At 45.4% G+C, this 21,907-nt stretch overlaps 1 protein-coding gene across 1 annotated transcript in view; it reads right to left on the bottom strand.

The window, feature by feature from the left end:
- Positions 1 to 21,907, bottom strand: part of galnt16 (UDP-N-acetyl-alpha-D-galactosamine:polypeptide N-acetylgalactosaminyltransferase 16) — a 125,952-nt gene that overhangs the window by 19,362 nt on the left and 84,683 nt on the right. The window contains exons 7-10 of the mRNA XM_055641014.1: positions 14,532 to 14,619; positions 9,352 to 9,436; positions 4,550 to 4,653; positions 101 to 227 (exon numbers count right to left, since the gene is read on the bottom strand). Of these exons, the coding sequence (XP_055496989.1) occupies positions 101 to 227; positions 4,550 to 4,653; positions 9,352 to 9,436; positions 14,532 to 14,619 (404 nt within the window). The remainder of the gene's footprint in view (positions 1 to 100; positions 228 to 4,549; positions 4,654 to 9,351; positions 9,437 to 14,531; positions 14,620 to 21,907) is intronic.

The following is a 21,907-nucleotide window of genomic DNA, read 5'->3' as shown; positions in this document are numbered from 1 at the left end:
ATCGTTGGATGGTCTGCAGCCTTGCCTAACCCCTGCTCCCCATTAAGTCGCACATGCCAGGGGTTGTCGCTAGTGGAAGGGGGGTGCCCTTCATGCTGACCTGATGTAGGTGAGAGCGTTGCCCTCGGGGAAGTCGTATGGGTGCCGCTTGCGGAAGACGTGGCCAACACGGCTGCAGGGAACAATCTCCAGACTTCCTCCGCACATCCAGACACGAAACGACAGCTCTGGAAGGGAGCAGAGGATCAGTGAGAGCGATGAGCAGTCAGGCTGCAGGAGTTGCCTGCCACCCACTCGATGGGCAGCCGTGGCCCAGGCTGCTGGGTGACCACAGTCCTCGGGCTCCCGTGGCAGGAGCAGGTAAAATCATCAATCCCTCCCAAATGGATCAGCCCACCATCACACCACACCCTAAATCACTCAGGCACTGGACCTCCCCCTAAACGTCACTCACTGGGTTGGCACGGTGGAGCAGTGGTAGAGTTGCTGCCTTACAGCACTTACATTGCCAGACACCCGAGTTCGATTCCAACTACGGGTGCTGTCTTTATGGAGTTTGTATGTTCTCCCCGTCACCTGCGTGGGTTTACTACGAGATCTTCGGTTTCCTCGCACACTCCAAAGACATACAGGTTTGTAGGTTAATTGGCTTGGTAAAAATGTAAATTGTCCCTAGCGTGTGCAGGATAGTGTTAATGTGCGGGGATCGCTGGTCGGTGCAGACCCGGTGGGCCTATTTCTGAGCCGTATCACTACATTTCAAGAGTGCAGCTGTACAATACAATGGTGAGACTGCACCTGGAATATTGTGTGCAATTCTGGTCACCACACTATAGGAAGGATGTTATTAAACTAGAGAGGATGACAGAAAAGATTCACCAGGATTCTGCCTGGACTTGAGGGTTAACAGTTATACATATTGGTGACTTGGTAGAGTTTTATAAAATCATGAGGGACATAGGTAGGTGGATGGTCGCAGTCTTTTTCCAAGGGTGTTGGACTGGGAAAATAGAGGGGTTAGGTGTAAGTGAGAGGGGAAAGTTTGAAAGTGGACCGGAGGGGTGACGTTTTCACACAGAGGTACATGGAACGAGATGCCAGAGGAAGTAGTAGATGCGGGTACAATTATAGGATTTAAAACACATTTGGACAGGTACATGGGTAGGAAAGATTTAGAGGGATATGAGCCAAACACAGGCAAATGGGTCTAGCGCAGGTCGACTCTTTAGAGCCTCTTTCCATGATGTATAACTCTGACACTGTTTTCATACTGGAGTGAAAATCGATTGCTGGCATCATCCTCCCCCTCCCCCTCCCCCTCCCACACACTGTTTTGTTTTTGTTTATGTCCAATTCATGAGCAGTCCAGATTGCAGACTGATCTCAGGAATGGAAGGACCCCTGTTGTTATCTGCGGGGTGCCTATAAAATGGCTCGCACTATACAGCGTGGGTGGGGGCTGCCATGAGGGAGGAGAGAAATAAAGGAGGACCTAGCGTGGGGGGACCACCATGAAGGAGGGGGTGGGTGAACAACGGAGAACCTGGCGCGGGATATTTTGTAACTGTCGGTGCCCTTTATGTGGTGATACCTAGTGTGTGCAAATCAAAGAATTTCACTGTGACTGGTCACATGTGACAATAGAGTATTCATTCATTCATAGTTTGGGATTGAGCACAGCAGTGTCTTCTGGTTTCAATCTTCCACACAAGCAAGGTACCTCAACTTTCCAACTCAGCTGCATACTACGAGTGAGGGAATGTAACAGAGCATTACAGCACAGTTGCAAGTCCTTCAGCCCAGCACCTCCATACCAACCATCAAGCACCTGTCAACAATAATCCTGTTGACCACCATTTTCCCCATAACCATGGCAATTCAAGAGCTCAACTGGATATTTAAATGTGGAAGGATAGGTTTAGGTTGATTATTGCCCTGCCTCCATGACCTCTTCAATACAATACAATACAATACAAATTTATTGTCATTTGAGCCCCAGTGAGACTCAAACGAAATTTCGTTTACACAGCCATACAAACAAAGACAATGTCTTACAGACATACACACAATTAAATTCACACAAACATCCATCACAGTGAACCCACTGTGATGGAAGGCAAAGTCAGGTATTGCATTTTACATTCAAACACCCTCTGGTTGATGTTGCTCTTCCTCAGATCCCTTCTCGATGGCTTGGATAGAGTGGAAGTGGAGAAGATGTTTCCATTAGCCTTAGAATTAAAGGACATTCCTTTAGGAAGGAAATGAGGAGGAATTTCCTTAGTCAGAGGGTGGTGAATCTGTGGAATTCTTTGCCACAGAAGGCTGTGGGGGCCGCGTCAATAGATATTTTTCAGGCAGAGATAGATAGATTCTTGATTAGTACAGGTGTCTGAGGTTATGGGGAGAAGGTAGGAAAATGGGGTTAGGATGGAGAGATAGATCAGCCATGATTGAATGGCGAAGTAGACTTGATGGGCTGAAAGAGCTAAATTTAACCATCACCCATGACCTGATGAAATATTTCTTTTGTTATGGATATTAATCTCATTGTAACCGGCAGCTTCAAAAGCAATGGACAACGACAACCAATATTCCTTCCCTCCAGAGATACTGCCTGACCCGCTGAGTTACTCAAGCATTTTGTGTCGATAATCCTGAAACAACTTTGTTTGAAGATTACACGTAAGAGGCTGAGACAGGATCTGAGGAAGAATGGTTCACCAAGATGATAATTGGAGTATAGCATGCACTTCTTGAGTCCGAGGTGGAGGCAGGTACTCTGGCTAAAATCGCCAAGACATCACCAAGACAGTTCTCCTCCTCTCTCCGATGAGAGTGCCCTCTCCCCTGACTCTTAGTCTGAAGAAAGGTCTCGAACTGAAACGTCACCCATTCCTTCTCTCCAGAGATTCTGCCTGTCCTGCTGTTACTCCAGCATTTAGTGTCTATCTTCAAGTGTAGACCAGCACCTGCAGTTCCTTCCTATCGCCAAGACATAAAAGGCTATAAACCAAGTTCTAGTAAATGGGATTGGTACATGATCGGCAGGGACTTGGTGGGCTGAATGGCCTTTTTTTTGCTCTTTGTCCATTCAATCATGGCTGATCTATCTCTCCCTCCTAACCCTATTGTCCTGTCTAAGCTCTTCATAAATTGACATGAGATTCTAGAATCCGGGACTAAAGCTTGGTCAAAGAGATGGGATGCAAGTAGTGTCTAACAGGAGGGGAAAGGAGGTGTAGCCTTTCAGGGAGGAATGTGTCGCTCTTGGGAGCTGAAACCAGAGGCATCACATGGTGGGGTGAGTATGGCTTGGACACAAGGTGATCTCAGTGGGATGCATGCTCAAGGAGCCCACAGGAGGAGGCGGAGGGAGTGGCCAGGAAGAATTATGAATATATGGATGTGAATTAAAAATGGAGAGTTTGCCCTGGAAGCAAGCGTGGATTGGTGCATCCTGGGGTAATGAGTGGACGGGGTGGTTCAAGTTGAAACGTGGCCAGCAGAATTATCATGTTCAGCGTTGTGCTGTTCATCTGTAATGTGATATAAGCATAAAACTGTTATACACTGTTCAGTTTAGTTTAGAGATACAACACGGAAAGAGGCCTGTTGGCTCACCTAGTCTGCGTCGACCAGCGATCCCCACACATTAACATTGTCCGACACACACCAGGGACAATTTAAATTTACACCAAGCCAATTAACCTACAAACCTGTACGTCTTTGGAATGTAAGAGGAAACCAAAGATCTCGGACAAAATCCACACGGTCACGGGGAGAACGTACATACTCCGTTCAGACAGCGACCATTGTCGGGATCGAACCTGGGTCTCTGGTGCTGTAAGCGATGTAAGGCAGCAACTCTACCGCTGTGCCTCCGTGCTGTCTTGCCTGAGGAGAGATGCGGTGTAACCCGCCGAGTTACTCCAGCATTTTGAGTGTCATATTTTATTGATTGAGTGATTGATTGATTAAAAGATATAGCATGGACACAGGCTCTTCATGCTATCATGTCCACACAGACCATTTCACATTCCACCTGTTCCCATTTGTCTTATGTTATCCCATTTTCTCATCCACCCCCTACATACTAGAAGTAGTTTACAGATGCCAATAAACCTACAAACCTACACATCTCTGGGATATGGGAGGAATCTGGAACACCCAGAGAAAATCTACGCGGTCACTGGAAAACATGCAAACTCCACATGGGGAGAACGTACAAACACCATACAGACAGTACCCGTAGCCGGGATCGAACCTGGGTCTCCGGCACTGCAAGCGGCGTAAGGCAGCAACACTACCGCTGCACCACCGTGCTGCCCATGTTATGCCGCCCAGCTGTTACATGTAGGCCTGAGGGTGTGTGGGAGTATCAGAGGTGAAACAGACCGATTGCTCTCTCATTTGGAAACAAATCATCCCATGGTGATAGATGAATAGCTGATGAGGTTTTCTTGGAATATTTTCTCCATAACCTGACCGTTACAATCCTGTGTTGCAGGCACCCACTAAACCAGGCAAAACAGGCAAGCACTCTCACCAAAGTTTTCACCGCCCCATATGTCCATTTGCGTGTCGTATTTTCCAAGATGGTTAAACCAGGATTTATTGATGACAAAGATCCCTCCAGCGATAACAGGGGTGCTGTAGAGATAAAGCAAAGATAGTTAGCCGTGGCTCAGTGGCGCTGAAGGGCTGTGGGTTTCAAAGCCCATACCAGACAATCCAGCATGAGGTTCACCACTCAGTGGGAGCATTTAAACCTTAAATAAGTGGCACAGGAGAAGAGTGGAAAGGAGAGGGTTAATTGGAAATGAACTAGGATGAGTACCGGCATGAACTCGATGGACTGAATATTGTAAGGAAATATAGAAATGTGAGGACCAAAAAACCATTTGCTGTTTTTAAGGGGGTAAAAATGAAATTAAGGGGTATAAACTGAAACAATTTCAGTATGGGTGGCATGGTGGCGCAGCGGTAGAACTACTGCCTTACAGCACCAGAGACCCGGGTTCGATCCCAACTACAGGTGTTGTCGGTACGGAGTTTGGACGTTCTCCTCGTGATCAACGTGGGTTTTCTCTGGATGCTCCGGTTTTCTCCCACACAACAGAGACGTACAGGTTTTTAGGTTAATTGGTTTGGTATAAATGTAAAACTGTCCCTAGTGTGTGTAGGGTAGTGCTAATGTGCAGGGATCACTGGTCAATGTGGACTCGGTGGGGAGCTGTTTCCGTGCTGTATCTCTGAACTAAATTAAACTAAAGCAGAAGGGAAATATAGAATAGCAGCATGAAACCATAAAATAAATAATCAATTAGGATCCAGAAGAAATCTATCCAATGAAAAGCAAGAATAAATTATCACAATTGACATAGCATTGATCAATAGAAATAGTCAAAATGATGTTACAATAAAAGAAAAATCCAAAGAAAATCACAATAATTACAGTGGAAAGATAATTATAGGGTTAAGTTAATTATTGAGGTTAAGCAGGGAGTTAAGAAATGTCTAAAATATAATTGAAACAATTGAAAATCACTAAAATAACTTATTTAGAAACATATTTAAAATAGCAAAAGTATTCTACAGAAAGATAAAGCTCAGAGATAGACATAAAGAGCTGGAGCAACTCAATGGGTCAGATGGCATCTCTGGAGAAAAGGGATAGGTGATGTTTTGGATCGAGATCCTTATTCAGACTTCTTAAGGCAGGAATAGTGCCTCTAACATTTGCACACAATTGGGTACAGATAACGATGGGAATATTACACAATTACTACCACATGATTTATCAGGAAACTGGCGCGAGGAAGGCAAATTGTAAGGCAGAAGAGTGGGAATATGTGCAAATAGTTTTGTTTGGGAGAACTGCCAGGTTGCAAATGGGAACGTAAACATTGGACAAGTGCTGAAAACCGCAGGCCAATTAGTTTACAGTCACTGTGTGGAAAGATAATGGAATGGAATAGATAAGCAAAACATTTAAAACTGAAAACATAATTAGGATATTGACAAAGGGCCAAGCAGAAAATTATTGACCAAGGCTGGACACGTGGAGGGATAAGGAATGGAATAGACGGGGTCTGGCTACAGGACAGACAGGAAAGACGATTTTATGGACTGTGTCCAGTTATACAGTCCTGGTCGAGGTTCTTGTTGAGCTAGGAGCCGATTTGCGTCATAACCAACAACTCAAAGCACTTCCTCACCACGGACGTCGGTGCACCGCTAGATAGTCGTTGAGGCACGTCACCTTACTCTTCTTGGGCACTGATATTATTGATGCCCTCTTAAAGCAGATGGGAACCTCAGACCTCAGTAATGAAAGGTAGAAGATGTCCCGCAAGAACTCTAGTCAGTTGGTCTGCACAGGTTTTAAGAACACGACTAGGTCATCAGGTCCAGATTCTTTCCGAGAGTTCACCCCCCTGAAGGATCTTCTGACGTCGGCCTCAGTGACTGTGATTGTAATACCATCAGGGGCCATGAGGGCTCGGGAAGGCACATCAGTGTTCTCCTTATCAAAGAGTGCGTAGAACGCATTGAGCTTGTTAAGGAGTGAGAGAGAGATAATGTTTTTATAGAGAGCATTGTAGAAAATGACCTAGGAGTACAAGTATTTAGATCCCTGAAAGAGCTACACAGGTAAACAGAGTGGTTGACACTTTGGCCTTCATTAATAAGGGTACTGAACACAGAAGTTGGAACATTTTGATGCAGTTGTACAAGTTCGATCACCCTGTTGTAGAAAAAATGCCATCAAGTTGGAAAGAGTGCAGAAACGAGTTACAAGCATGTTGCCAGACTTAAGGGATGTGTTATAGGAAGAGGCTGGGCAGGATAATGGCCCTGTCCCACGGTACGAGTTCATTCCAAGAGCTCTCCCGAGTTTGCCCTGATTCAAACTCGGAGATTTACGGTAATGGCCGCTCGTCAGTACTTGGGGCTCTCGTGGACATTTTTCAACATGTTGCAAAATCTTCACGAGTCTTCCCGAGCTTACCTGCCGTTAGCGAGTCTTCCCGAGTACCTACCGTTAGCGTTACGAGCCGCAAAGAGACGTTCCCGAGCTCCTACGTACCCGCTACGTTCATTCTCCGTGCTTACCACGAGTTTGATTTTTTTAAAACTCAGGAGAGCTCTTGGAATGAACTCGTACTGTGGGACAGGGCCATAAGGCTTTAATCCTTGAGAAGACACAAAGCCATTTAAGCCATTTAGAACTGAGACGAGGAAACACTTTTTCTCACAAAGAGTTGTGAGTCTGTGGAATTCTCTGCCTCAGAGGGTGGTGGAGGCCGGTTCTCTGGATACTTTCAAGAGAGAGCTAGATAGGGCTCTTAAAGATAGCAGAGTCAGGGGATATGGGGAGAAGGCAGGAACGGGGTACTGATTGGGGATGATCAGCCATGATCACATTGAATGGCAGTGCTGGCTCAAAAGGCCGAATGGCCTACTCCTGCACGTATTGTCTATTGTCTATAACTCAGCAGATCAGGCAGCATTGCGAGAGAACATGGATAGGTGACGTTTCAAGTCAGGACCTTTCTTCAATACCTATTTATTCCTTGAGGATGTTATAGAGGTGTATAAAATCATGAGAGGCACAGGTAGAGTGAATGGACACAGTCATTATCTGCAAATTAAGAACCGGAGGTCATAGGTTTAAAGTGAAGGGAAAAGATTTAATTGAAACCTGAGGAGCAACATTTCCACTCGGAGGTTGGTACTTAATGGAATGAGCTGCCAGTGAAAGTGGTTAGGGCAGATACTATAACAACATTTAACAGACATTTGGACAGGTACATGGATTGGAAAGGGTTAGAAAAATATGGGCCAAACATGAATGCATGGAACAAGCTTAGATTGAGAATCTTGGACAGAATGGTCAAGTTGGGCCATACAGCCTGTTTTCATGCTGTAACTCAATGATCCATGCCCCTTCATCAGAACTGGAAAAGTGAGAAGACACGTGTTTCAAGTTGTATAGTTGTGGAGATAGTTCATCTTCAACTCTCTGCAAAGGCTTAAGGTAGTCAGTCAGACTGAGAGAATGCTCTGCATCAGAAATGTGAATTTGAGGATTCTTCTGATTTGGATTTGAGACTGAAAGTATGGTTTCAAAATGTATGGACCACCTACACCCTGAATTATGGTTAATAGGGAGAAGCACCATGGCTGAATAGCAAATTTCAAAAAATAGCATATTTCCAACAAAGAAAAGTTGGAGTTCAATTCCAGTGGGATTTAGGTCTCTTACGTGTTACATGAAACTTCAGTTTCACTTTTGTTTATTGTCATGTCTTCCGAGGTACAGTGAAAAGCTTTTACTGAGTGCAATCCAGTCAGCAGAAAGACATTACATGATTACAATCGAGCAATTTACAGTGTATAGATACATGACAAGGGAATAACGTTTAGTGCAAGGTAAAGCCTGCAAAGTCTGATCAAGGGATGCGTGACGTTTTGGTTGGAGACCCTTCTTCAGTACGAAACGTCATACATTCCTTCTCTCCGGAGATGCTGCCTGTCCTGCTGAGTTACTTCAGCATTTTGTGTCTATCTTCAATTGAAACCAGTATGTGCAGTTCTTTCCTACCCATGTAATCAAACCACCTCTGCCTTTCTGTAACCAGTCTGTTTGCCTTTATGAAAAACGGCATATGGCACTGTGAAAGAATGATAGCAGTGGGGAGAGGTCTCGCAAGAGGAAGTTGATGGGGTGATGTGCCAAAATTATGAAAATGTCCCAGGTTTAATGCAAGGACAGGGTTCCAGAACAAGAACCAGATCAGTGAAAATGTTGGGCATCGATGGTAAAGAGATCGACACGGGGTGGCACAGTGGTGCAGCGGTAGAGTTGCTGCCTTACAGCGCAGGAGATCCGGGTTCGATCCCGACTAAGGGTGCTGTCTGTATGGAGTTTGTACGTTCTTCCCATGACCGCGTGGGATTTTCTCCGAGATCTTCAGTTTCCTCCCACACTCCAAAGACGTACCGGATTGTATGTAAATTGGCTTGGTATAAATGTAAATTGTCCCTTGTGTGTGTAGGATAGTGTTATTGTGCAGGGATCGCTGGTCGGTGCGGACTCGGTTGGGTGAAGGTCCCGTTTCCGCACTGTATCTCTAAACTAAACTAAAGATGAACTCGAATGTGTTCCACGTAACACTCACAGTCTGTTCATTTTCTTTCTCCTCCTGACTAAAGTTGATTGTTGGGGGCATCAGAGGAGGCAGTTAATTCAACAGTATTACCCGTTGTGATGCACTGCAGCTGCCGTGACATTCATTTGGCAACAAAAGTTGGAATTAATGGCACCTCTCACTCACTGCTCACCGGATTGATTGAGTTGGGTCTGATCTCGCCATCTTCTGCTCAATGGACATCTGCTCCCACTTAAAGTGCAAACTCCAGTCAAATCCTGCAGGAAGAGCGAAGGGAAGCACAATAGGATGAATACATTATTGGCATAGGTATTAGTTTATTATTGTCAAGTGTACTGAGAAACAGTGAAAAGTTTTGTTTAGCATGCTATCCAGGCAGATAATCCCATAAGTGAATACTATCATACATGAGTACAACAGGTAATGCAAAAAATATATATAGAGAGTGCAGAATAATATTATCGCTATAGAGAAAGACCAGGTGAAACAAGTGCAACAGCTGCAATGAGGTATCAGGACTACAAGTCTCTTTAGAGGTTTGTTTAAAAGACAGATATGAGAGAGCTATTCTTGATTCTGGTGATACATGCGTTCAGGCTTTTGAATCATCTGCTCAATGTCAGATGGGAGAAAGGGGAATGACCAGGGTGTAAGTGGTCCCTATTTACGTCGCCTGCTTTCCAGCCCAAAGACAGCACCAAGTGGAAATGAGGGGGGGAGGCTAGATGCATGATGGATTGGGCTACATCCACAACTCTCTGCAATTTATTGTAATCTTGGGAGGAATAGCTGCTGAGAACCAGCTTGCTAAAGTCAGCTGAAGAAGGCCAGTGCCTTGGCTCAAGTATTCGGTACTTGTATCTCCCTCTTTGCATCGTGCTCCCTGTCCGTTTTTTTTTTAGAGAAACAGGACTTTCGTCTACCGAGTCCGCACTGAACAGCGATCCCCGCTCATTAACACTGTCCTACACACATCGGATTGGCTACACACACTAGCCAATTTACCTACAAACCTGTATGTCTTTGGAATGTGGGAGGAAACTGAAGATCTTTGAGAAAACCCATGCAGGTCATGGGGAGAACGTACAAACTCCGTACAGACAGCATCTGTTGTCGGGATCGAACCGAAGTCCCCGGTGCTGCAAGCGCTGTAAGGCAGCAACTCTACTGCTGCTCCACCGTGCTGTAAGATTTGAGCATTACTGGCACGGCCAGCATTTATTGCCTAACCTGAATTGCCCTTAAGAATCTGGTGGTGAGTTGCCTTCTTCAATCCTTCTGGTGAAGGTGCTCCCACAAGTGCTGACGGGGAAGGGGTTCCTGGATCCAGATCCCGTGATGATGAAAGGCTAGAGCTATATTTTCAAGTCAGGATGATGTGTTACTTGAATGTGTTGTTCCCCTGCACCCTCTGCCCTCTCCTCCACCGTGGGTGGATACTTTGTATTATTCCAACCTTTTTCATCTTCCCCAGAAGATCATCAAAAGATCTAGGATCACTCCTCAACACCAAGCAACTGCAAGCGGCAGGGAAATCAACACACATACAGCCAATTAAAGTCCAAATCATAGAGAAATGTCATTGAGAAAACATACTGGTTGGATTTGGTTCTTTAGATTCTTGGGGCTGACTGTTATACATACTGTAAAAACTTAAAAATAGAGTGTTTGTGGCATTCAGAGCATTGAGCAGGTATTGAAGCACTTCTTTAGTAAGCTTAGGAAGTTTGGCATGTCCCTACAACTCTCACTAAAGGGCCTGTCGCACTTGGGCGACCTAATCCGCGAGTTCTGGCGAGTTTGCCCTCGACTCATACTCGCAGCATTGTCGACACGTGGTTGTAGGAGGTCTTCGTAACTCTCCTTCATGCTCCAGAGTCGTCTCCGCGTACTCGAGGCCTCAGCTAGGTCGCGCCGTTTTTTTTCATTATGTTAAAAAATGCCAGCGAGTAAAAAAAAGGTCGCCATGGAAAAAATCGATACTTTTTTTACTCGTAGGTTTAGTCGTAGTAGGTTGTAGTAGGTCGGCATGTTCGTCGTAGGTAATCAAGGGTAGTCGAAGGTGGTCAAAGGTAGGCGTAGATAGCCTTCGTCATAGTCGAAGGGAGGTCGAAGGAGACCGAAGGAGGTCGTCTTCACTCCCCACTATTCGGTGTTCAATTTTCCTGAAGTTAGTCGTAGCTAGTCGTACCTAGTCGAAGCTGGTCTTCAACATAGTCGAAGGAGGTCGAAGGAGGCCCACTACATAGTGGAAGGAGGTCTTCAGCATGACATTTTTTCAAACTCTTCTAAACTTGCCAATTAGGTCGCCCAAGTGGGACAGCCCCTTAACTTCTACAGATGCACCATACAGAAAGCATTTTATCAGGATGCATCACAGCTTGGTTTGGGACCAGCTCCATCCAAGACCACAAGAAATTGCTGCTAATTGTGGACGCAGCCCAGGCCATCACACAAACCAACCTCCCTTCTATTGACTCCATTTATACCTCACGCTGCCTCAGCAAGGCCAGCAGCATAACCAAGGATGAATGCACCCTGGCCACTCCCTCTTCTCCCCTCTCCCATCAGGCAAAAGATATAGAAGTGTGAAAACGCACACCTCCAGATTCACGGACAGTTTCTTCCCAGCTGTTATCAGGCAACTGAATCATCCTACCACAACCAGAGAACAGTGCTGAACAACTATCTATCTCTTTGGTGACCCTCAGACTATCTTTGATCGGACTTTACTGGCTTTACCTTGCACTAAACGATATTCCCTCATCATGTATCTGTACACAGTAAATGGTTCGATTGTAATCATGTATTGTCTTTCTGCTGACTGGATAGCACGCAACAAAAGTTTTCACTGTACCGCTGCACACGTGACAATAAACTAAAATGAACTAGCAGTTCTCATAGACCACAGCATTCTCATCTGTTTCATATGTGGAGAATAGAAGTGGGATCTTTTGACTGATGCATTGATCTAACAGCAAACTTCAGCTGTTTAGCTGAATATTTCACAATGATGTTACTGAGGCTGGAGGGTTTGAAATACAGGGAGATGTTGGATAGGCTGGGTCATTTCTCGCTGGGTGCAGGAGGATAAGGGGATCCTGATAGAGGTGTATAAAATTACGAGGGGCATTGAAAAAGTGGTGGTTGCAGACTGTTACCCAGGATAGAGGAATCAAAAACTAAAGGGCACACATTTTAGGAGAGGGGAAATTCTAAGGCAGATTCCTTGTATGTGAATACTTGGCCAATAAACTTATTCATTCATTCATTCAAAGACATAAAGGGGAATTTTGCACTCAGAGGATGGTGAATGTGTGGAATGAGCTGCCGGACAAAATGATAAGATGGGTATAATTACAACAGATCCATGAGTAGGAAAGGCTTAGTGCAAAATCGTCCAAACATTGGCAAATGGGACTAGCTCAGGTCGACAACCTGGTAGACATGAACAGGTTGGGATAAATGGCCTGTTTCAGTGCTTTTTGAGTATGACTATGACTCTAGGAATGTGGCGAGGAAAGGATTCCATCTGCCCAGGAGAACACACAAAGTGGTGGAGTAACTCACACCACTTTGTGGGTCAGGCAGCATCTCAGCAGTACGTGGATAGGTAACATTTCAGATTTCATGAAGAAGGGGCCCAACCTGAAACGTCACCTATCCATGTTCTCTACAGATGTTGCCTGACCCCTTGAGTAACTGACAGAGGGACATCCCAGCTAACATAAGGATAGGGGAGGTTTACTGGCTAGTAACTGAAGGAGGTATTGCCATTCCCACTGATGGAGGTACAGATCAGCCACCATCCAACTAAATGCAGAATTGACACTAAATGCAAGTCTGCCATCTCAGAACTCCTTATCCTTACTCATCAGAGAGGAGAGGAGAGGAGAGGAAAGGGGAGGGGAGAGGAGAGGAGAAGAGGTGTGAGGGAATGGGAGGGGAGAGGAGAGGCGAGGGGAGAGGAAGGGAAAGGAGGGGAGAGGCGAGGAGATGGGAGAGAGGGGATGGGAGGGGAGAGAAGAGGAGATGAGAGGAGAGGGGAGGGGAGGGGAGGGGAGAGGGAAGGAGAGGAGAGGAAGGGGAGAGGAGAGGAGAGGAGAGGAGAGGAGAGGGAGAGGAGTGGGGCGGTGAGGAGAGGAGAGGAGAGGAGAGGAGAGAGGAGAGGAGAGGAGAGAGAGGAGAGAGAGGGGAGAGGAGAGGAGAGGAGAGGAGAGTGAGAGGGGAGGGGAGAGGAGAGAGGAGGGGAGGTAGAGGAGGGGAGAGGAGAGGAGAGGAGAGGGGAAAGGAGGGGAGAGGAGAGGAGAGGAGAGGAGAGGGAGGGGAGAGGAGAGGAGAGGAGAGGAGAGGAGAGGAGAGGAGAGGTGAGCAGAGGAGAGGGGAGGAGAGGAGGAGAGGAGGAGAGGAGAGGAAGTGAGAAGGGGGGGTGGGGTGGGTGTGTAAGGGTGCTAACAATGACTACTGAATTTGAAGGAACTGGCAAGAGGGAAGAACATAGGGTTTCAATGAATGAGCCATATGGTGGACAGACGTCTGCAATCAGTTGCATATTCCAGGTTCAGTGAGACCGGAAATAAAAACATTTGAGATGCATTCAACCTCCTCATTTGGGCACCAAGGAATGGGTCGGCTTTGTATTGGAGATGTAATCAGCATCACGCAGCAATGGGCATCCAGGATGGGTAGATTAAAATTGTTTTTATCCATTTTTTCCATTATTGTCCATTACAAAGGCCACTCTTGGATCAGCCAGAACACACTTACATCTGACCATCTGAAAACAACACTTGAACCTGACCATTCTTAGCAAAAAACAAACTGCTGGAGGAGCTCAGCAGGCCAGCCAGCATCCGTCCATTCCCCTCCGCAGATGCTGCCTGACTCACTGAGTTCCTCCAGCATTTGTTTTGCTCCAGATGCCAGCATCTGCACACACGTTTACAAGTTATAGGAGTAGAATTAGGCCATTTAGCCCATCGAGCCCACCGTCATTGAATCATGACTGATCTTTGCCTCCTAATCCCATTTTCCTGCCTTCTCCCCATAACCCTTGACACCCGTTCTCATCAAGAACTTGTCTATCTCTGCCTTAGAAATATCTACTGACTTGGCCTCCACAGGCCTCTGTGGCAATGAGTTCTACAGATTAACTACCCTCTGACTAAAGAAGTTCCTCCTCACCTCCATTCTAAAAAAGAGCCCTTTAATTCTGAGGCTATGACCTCTGGTCCTAGACTCTCCCACCAGTGGAAGCATCCTCTCCACATCTCACAGTCTCTGGTGCCTCCGGTCATTCTTGGCTTTGTTTTCTCTGAAAGGAAATAATGAGCAGGCAAACACTCTCTGTACCTCCCCTCAGGTCAGCAGATGCAGCCAAGTACGCGAAGGTGTCCAGGCTTATGACGTCGATGATGGGGCTCAGCACACGCGTGTGATCCTGCGGGGCGGGGAGCAGAACATAGGTGCAGTCAGCATCGTTAATGCAGGAAAGGGAGACAACCGCGGGTCCTCCTCAGTGCAGGACAGAAAGCGCTGTCTTGCACCCTCAAGGCACATTGCAACCAACAGCTGCTTCCGTGTGTAGGTGTTGTCTCAGCTGGTTTCTGCATGGCAAGATCACACCAACACCAAGTCGAAGATCAAGCTGAAAATCTTTGCTGTTTGAGGGAGGGCGTTAGCTCAATATTACATAGAACCTCTTGCACTCGCTCTGGTAACTCAGTTACTCGAGTGGACAGAAGATACGACAAGATATAACTTTATTTATCCCAGGAGGGAAATTGATCTGCCAACGGTCATAAAAACACAAAATACATGCAACATGAAATTAAAGTGACGAGTGGAAAGGCTTGGGGGATGTGCAGTGATTGGGTGTGTGAGGGGAGTCATCAGTGTCAGTCTACCCCATGACAGAAGGGGGAGAAGTTGTTCCCTTGACAACAGAGAACTTTGTAAATGCTGACTACAGCTCAGCATTCAACACTGTGCCGATTGGTAAGCACCCCTCCCCCCTGGAAGGCAGACCCCAAGACAAGCACACCTCTTCAACCCTCACCCTAGGTTCCCGGGCTGTGGTGCTGGAACCTATGCCTGCACACCTGTCATGTTACTAACACCATCATCAAGTATGCAGATGAATCTACAACGGTGATTGGCCTCATCAGCAACAACGATGAGCTGGCCTACAGGGAGGAGGTCCAGCACTTAGCAGCATGGTGCGTTGACAACAACCTGGCCCTTAACTCCAAGAAGACCAAGGAGATCATTGTAGACTTCAGGAAGTCCAGAGGTGGCACGCACACCCCCATCCACATTAACGGGACGGAGGTGGAACGTGTTTCTAGCTTCAGGTTCCTGGGAGTAAACATCTCCGATGACTCTTGGACCCACAATACCTCTACTCTGATCAAGAAGGCTCATCAGCGTCTCTTCTTCCTGAGGAGACTGAAGAAGGTCCGTCTGTCTCCTCAGATCCTGGTGAACTTCTACCGCTGCACCATCGAGAGCATCCTTACCAACTGTATCACAGTATGGTATGGCAACTGCTCTGTCTCCGACCGGAAGGCATTGCAGAGGGTGGTGAAAATTGCCCAACGCATCACCGGTTCCACGCTCCCCTCCATTGAGTCTGTCCAAAGCAAGCGCTGTCTGCGGAAGGCGCTCAGCATCGCCAAGGACTGCTCTCACCCCAACCATGGACTGTTTACCCTCCTACCATCCGGGAGGCGCTACAGGTCTCTCCGTTGCCGAACCAGCAGGTCGAGAAACAGCTTCTTTCCGGCGGCTGTCACTCTACTAAACAACGTACCTCGGTGACTGCCAATCACCCCCCCCGGACACTTATTTTTTTTTTTTAATTCAAATCGTTTGCTATGTCGCTCTTCAAGGGAGATGCTAAATGCATTTTGTTGTCTCTGTACTGTACACTGACAATGACAATTAAAATTGAATCTGAATCTGAATCTGAATCTGAATCTAAAGACTCCACACACTGTGCCGTTGGTAGCACCCCTCCCCCCAAGGCAGAAAGGTCTAGGCCCGGGGTGGGGAACCTTTTCATGTTGGAAGGCCGCATTAAGTTAGCTGTAATCTAATAAAGCCGCATCCAAGAAACTTCAATTAGATGTAGGATTATTTTGTTGAATCTTCTTGTACTCTTTGGTATTTTAAATACGTTCATTTTAAGATTTAGATAAAAATAATAAAAGACGAACAAAAACATATTAATAAAAATAAAAGGATTTGTTCTACAAAATTTGGATTCATTCAAAAGGCCGCACTTAATCGCCTTAAAGCCGCAGGTTCCCCGCCTCTGGTCTAGGCCCATCCAACCCCAAAGAGCTCCACAACCCTGGATTGCTAGCAGGTGATATTTTAATCCAAGGCCCTGTCATGACTCCTGAAGCCTGAGCAAGGGGACGACCCGGATTGCTTGGATATTTTCCGACCAACAACGCACAGAGAGGTTAGATACAGAATGCTGGAGTAACTCAGTGGGTCAGACAGAAGGGCCTCGACCAGAAACATCACCTATTCCTTTTCTCCAGAGGTGATGTCTGACCCGCTGAGTTACCCCATCTTTTTGTGTCTATCTTCGGTTTGAACATTACTGATCTTGCTGTGTATAAACTGCTGCTTGGTTTCAATTAGCAGTTACACCAGTAAATCCACATCCAAAAACAAATAGTAATTTTGGAATGCGGGGAGATGATGGAAGGTGCTGCAGCCATGCAAATCCTGCTTTCTCTCTCCTATGCTGGAAGCATCTGAATCTCACAAGGTACAGTTCTCATTCTGTATCGACCCACAAAGCATCCAGGAGATCAAGTGAAAGGTGAATGAAGGAATGAAGAGAGGAAAGGATCTGACTGATCACCCACTGAAAACTGCTTTGCGATTGTGGGTGCAACAACAAAACTGTGCTGTCGTGAGTAATTTTGGGCCCCATAATCTGATGAAGGATGTGCTGGTTCTGGAGGGGAGCCAGAGGAGGTTTACAAGAATTATCCCAGGAATGAGTGGGTTAACATTGGATATGCTCATATGAGGGCACTGGGCCAGTTTTCACTGGAGTTTAGAAGAATGAAGGGGCCCTCATTGAAACTTACAGAATAGTGACAGGCTCTGATGGGAGAGGATGTTTCCACTAGTGGGAGAGTCTCGGACTAGAGGTCATAGGCGCAGAATTAAAGGGCTTCCTTTAGGAAGGCGATGAGGAGATTTCTTTAGTCAGAGGGTGGTGAATCTGGAATTCTGTGAAGACCAAGTCAATGGATATTTTTAAGGCAGAGAGAGATAGATTCTTGACTGGGATGGGTGTCAGGGGTTATGGGACGAAGGCAGGAGAATGGGGTTAGGAGGGAGAGATAGATCAGCCGTTATTGAATGGTGGAGTAGACTTGATGGGCCCAATGGTCTAATACTGCTCCTATCACTTATGACCTTATAACAGCAATACTGGTGATAAACATTGGTCTAGCACACTTGCCCAGATCATTGCTTCATTGCACAACTAATAGCAGGTTTGAAAGCTCTTAATTTCAGCTGCCTGGCCTATTTCGACTGACTGCTGCTTAAAAACATTTATACAAGTAACTAGGAGTAGACCTAATCAGATTAGTGATGAACAATTGATCACATGTAATTCTGCCTTAAACACGAGTAACTGAAACATTAAATTTGGGTTTGGCAGAGTCACGAATATTGAGAAATACTGAGTATTTCTCATGAATACTGAGAAACCAGGCATCTAGGCACAACAGCAAGAGGTGTTCAAGAAATCAACGTAATGTAAAAATGGTCGTAGCCCTATGTTTGCCTAGAACTGTTTGCCAGCAAATGTAGCTACAGATACAGTCGATGGTAATAAGAGGCAAGAAAGAATTAAAGAAAAAATATATACAGATCCCGCTGACTGTGAAACTTAGAAAATAGGTGCAGGAGTAGGCCATTCAGTCCTTTGAGCCTGCACCGCCATTCACTATGATCATGGCTGATCTTCCAACTCAGTATCCTGTACCTGCCTTCTCTCCATACCCCCTGATCCCTTTAGCCACAAGGGCCATATCTAACTCTTAAATATAGCCAATGAACTGGCCTCCACTACCTTCTGTGGCAGAGAATTCCAGAGATTCACCACTCTCTGTGTGAAAAATGTTTTCCTTATCTCGATCCTAAAAGATTTTCCCCTTATCCTTAAACTGTGACCCCTTGTTCTGGACTTCCCCAACATCGGGAACAATCTTCCTGCATCTAGCCTGTCCAACCCTTAAGAATTTTGTAAGTTTCTATAAGATCCCCCCTCAATCTTCTAAATTCTAGTGAGTACAAACTGAGTCTATCCAGTCTTTCTTCATATGAAAGTCCTGACATCCCGGGAATCAGTCTGGTGAACCTTCTCTGTACTCCCTCTATGGCAAGAATGTCTTTCCTCAGATTAGGAGACCAAAACTGTACACAATTCTCCAGGTGTGGTCTCACCAAGACCCTGTACAACTGCAGTAGAACCTCCCTGCTCCTATACTCAAATCCTTTTGCTATGAATGCTAACATACCATTCGCCTTCTTCACTGCCTGCTGCGCCTGCATGTTTACTTTTAATGACTGGTGTACCATGACACCCAGGTCTCGTTGTATCTCCCCCTTTCCTAATCGGCCACCATTCAGATAACAGTCTACTTTCCTGTTTTTGCCACCAAAGTGGATAACCTCACATTTATCCACATTATACTGCATCTGCCATGCATTTGCCCACTCACCCAGCCTATCCAAGTCACCTTGCAGCCTCCTAGCATCCTCCACACAGCTAACACTGCCCCCCAGCTTCGTGTAATCCGCAAACTTGGAGGTGTTGCATTCAATTCCCTTGTCCAAATCATTAATATATATTGTAAATAGCTGGGGTCCCAGTACTGAGCCTTGCGGTACCCCGCAAGTCACTGCCTGCCATTGTGAAAAGGACCCGTTTATTCCTACTCTTTGCTTCCTGTTCTGCCAACCAGTTCTCTATCCACATCAATACTGAACCCCCAATACCGTGTGCCGTGTATACTAATCTCTTATGTGGGACCTTGTCGAAAGCCTTCTGAAAGTCCAGATATAACACATCCACTGGTTCTCCCTTATCCACTCTACTAGCTACATCCTCGAAAAATTATATAAGATTCGTCAGACATGATTTACCTTTCATAAATCCATGCTGACTTTGTCCAATGATTTCACCACTTTCCAATATGTGCTGCTATCCCATCTTTAATAACTGATTCTAGCAGTTTCCCCACTACCGACGTTAGACTAACTCATCTGTAATTCCCCGTTTTCTCTCTCCCTCCCTTTTTAAAAAGTGGGGTTACATTAGCTACCCTCCAATCCTCAGGAACTACTCCAGAATCTAAAGAGTTTTGAAAAATGATCACTAATGCATCCACTATTTCTGGGGCTACTTCCTTAAGTACTCTGGGATGCACCCTATCTGGCCCAGGGGATTTATCGGCCTTTAATCCATTCAATTTACCTAACACCACTTCCCGGCAGACCTGGATTTCACTCAGTTCCTCCATCTCATTTAACCCCCGGTCCCCTGCTATTTCCGGCAGATTATTTATGTCTTCCTTAGTGAAGACAGAACCAAAGTAGTTATTCAATTGGTCTGCCATGTCCTTGTTCCCCATGATCAATTCACCTGTTTGTGACTGCAAGGGACCTACATTTGTTTTAACTAATCTTTTTATCTTCATATATCTATAAAAGCTTTTGCAGTCAGTTTTATGTGCCCTGCCAGTTTTCTTTCATAATCTATTTTCCCTTTCCTAATTAAGCCCTTTGTCCTCCTCTGCTGGAATTTCTCCCAGTCCTCTGATAGGCTGCTTTTTCTGACTAATTTGTACGCTTCATCTTTTGTTTTGATACTATCCCTGATTTCCCTTGTTATCCACGGATGCACTACCTTCCTTGATTTAATTTTTTGCCAAACTGGGATGAACAATTGCTGTAGTTCATCCATGCAGTCTTTAAATGCCTTCCATTGCATATTCACCATCAACCCATTAAGAATCAATTGCCAGTCTATCTTGGCCAATTCGCGTCTCATACCCTCAAAGTTACCTTTCTTTAAGTTCAGGACCCTTGTTTCTGAATTAACGATGTCACTCTCCATCCCAATGAAGAACTCAACCATATTATGTCACTCTTGCCCAAGGGGCCACGCACAACAAGACTGCTAACTAACCTTTCCTCATTCCTCAATACCCAATCTAGAATAGCCTGCTCTCTCGTTGGTTCCTCTACATGTTGGTTTAGAAAACTATCCCGCATACATTCCAAGAAATCCTCTTCCTCAGCACCATTGCCAATTTGATTCACCCAATCTATATGTAGATTGAAGTCACCCATTATAACTGTTTTACCTTTGTTGCACGCATTTCTCATTTCCTGTTTGATGCCATCCCCAACTCCACTACTACTGTTAGGTGGCCTTAGTGTTTTGCAGCTGTACCCTTATCGATTCCACATCCTCCAAGCTAATGTCCTTCCTTTCTATTGCGTTAATCTGCTCTCTAACCAGCAACGCTACCCCACCTCCTTTCCCTTTCTGTCTATCCCTCCTGAATATTGAATATCCCTGGATGTTCAGCTCCCAGCTTTGGTCACCCTGGAGCCATGTCTCCGTGATCCCAACTATATCATAGTCATTAATAGCTATCTGCACATTCAACTCATCCACCTTATTACGAATGCTCCTTGAATTGAGACACAGAGCCTTCAGGCTTTTTTTTACAACACTCTTACCCCTTATACAATTATGTTGAAAAGTGGCCCTTTTTGATTTTTGCCCTGGATTTGTCTGCCTGCCACTAAGTCATATAGACATGCAGGATGTGAAAAAAAACATCAAGAGACACTGGGTGGAATAAGTTAGGAAATTTACAAAATATCTTGAAATTAATCTTTCCAATTACATTGGTTAACACAGAGTGATAATAAGGTCACAACAAATAGGAGCAGAATTAGGTCATTCGGCCCATCAAGTCTACTCCGCCATTCAATCATGGCTGATCTATCTCTCCCTCCCCACCCCATTGTCCTGCCTTCTTCTCATAACCCCTGACACCCGTACTAATCAAGAGTCTGTCTATATCTGCCTTTAAAATATCCATTGACGGCCTCCATAGACTTCTGCGGCAAAGAATTCCACAGATGCACCACCCTTTGACGAGAAGCATTCTCACTGCTTCAGAACGGATAACAAGGGTAAAACAGAAGGCATTTTGGATGAATACTTACTGTGCACAAGAGGTTAGTGTTTGAAAGAAACCAATGTGAAATTAGAGAAAAGGACTTACATAATCTGGGTAGATTTACAATGATTAAGATTTACAATAATTAATGTCTTTAAGAAATTAAGAAAAATAGAGAGACTGGACAGCTTCCATCCCATGGGATTAAATTAAGGAGAACACAGAGTTCTGGATTAACTTTGTGGGTCAGTCAACATCTGTGGGGGGAATGGATGGGCAATGTTTCAGACCGGGACCATTTTTAAATTAAGGAAGCAAGAACACTGTAGAAATCAATGCAACTATATCCAACATTCTTCCTTTAGACAGATGGACTGCACATGTCACAGTGCAATTTCAGATAGATGAGGAAAGGACGCTCTTGGTTTCTTTCAAACACTAACCTCTCGTGCAAAAGCTCCAGCCCCTTAGGGCTATGAACAATTTTAT

The sequence above is a fragment of the Leucoraja erinacea genome, chromosome 9 (assembly GCF_028641065.1).
Source record: "Leucoraja erinacea ecotype New England chromosome 9, Leri_hhj_1, whole genome shotgun sequence".
Lineage (NCBI taxonomy): Eukaryota > Metazoa > Chordata > Chondrichthyes > Rajiformes > Rajidae > Leucoraja > Leucoraja erinaceus.
Note: the sequence above shows the minus strand (reverse complement) of the source record. Positions and strands in the feature narration are given on the sequence as shown.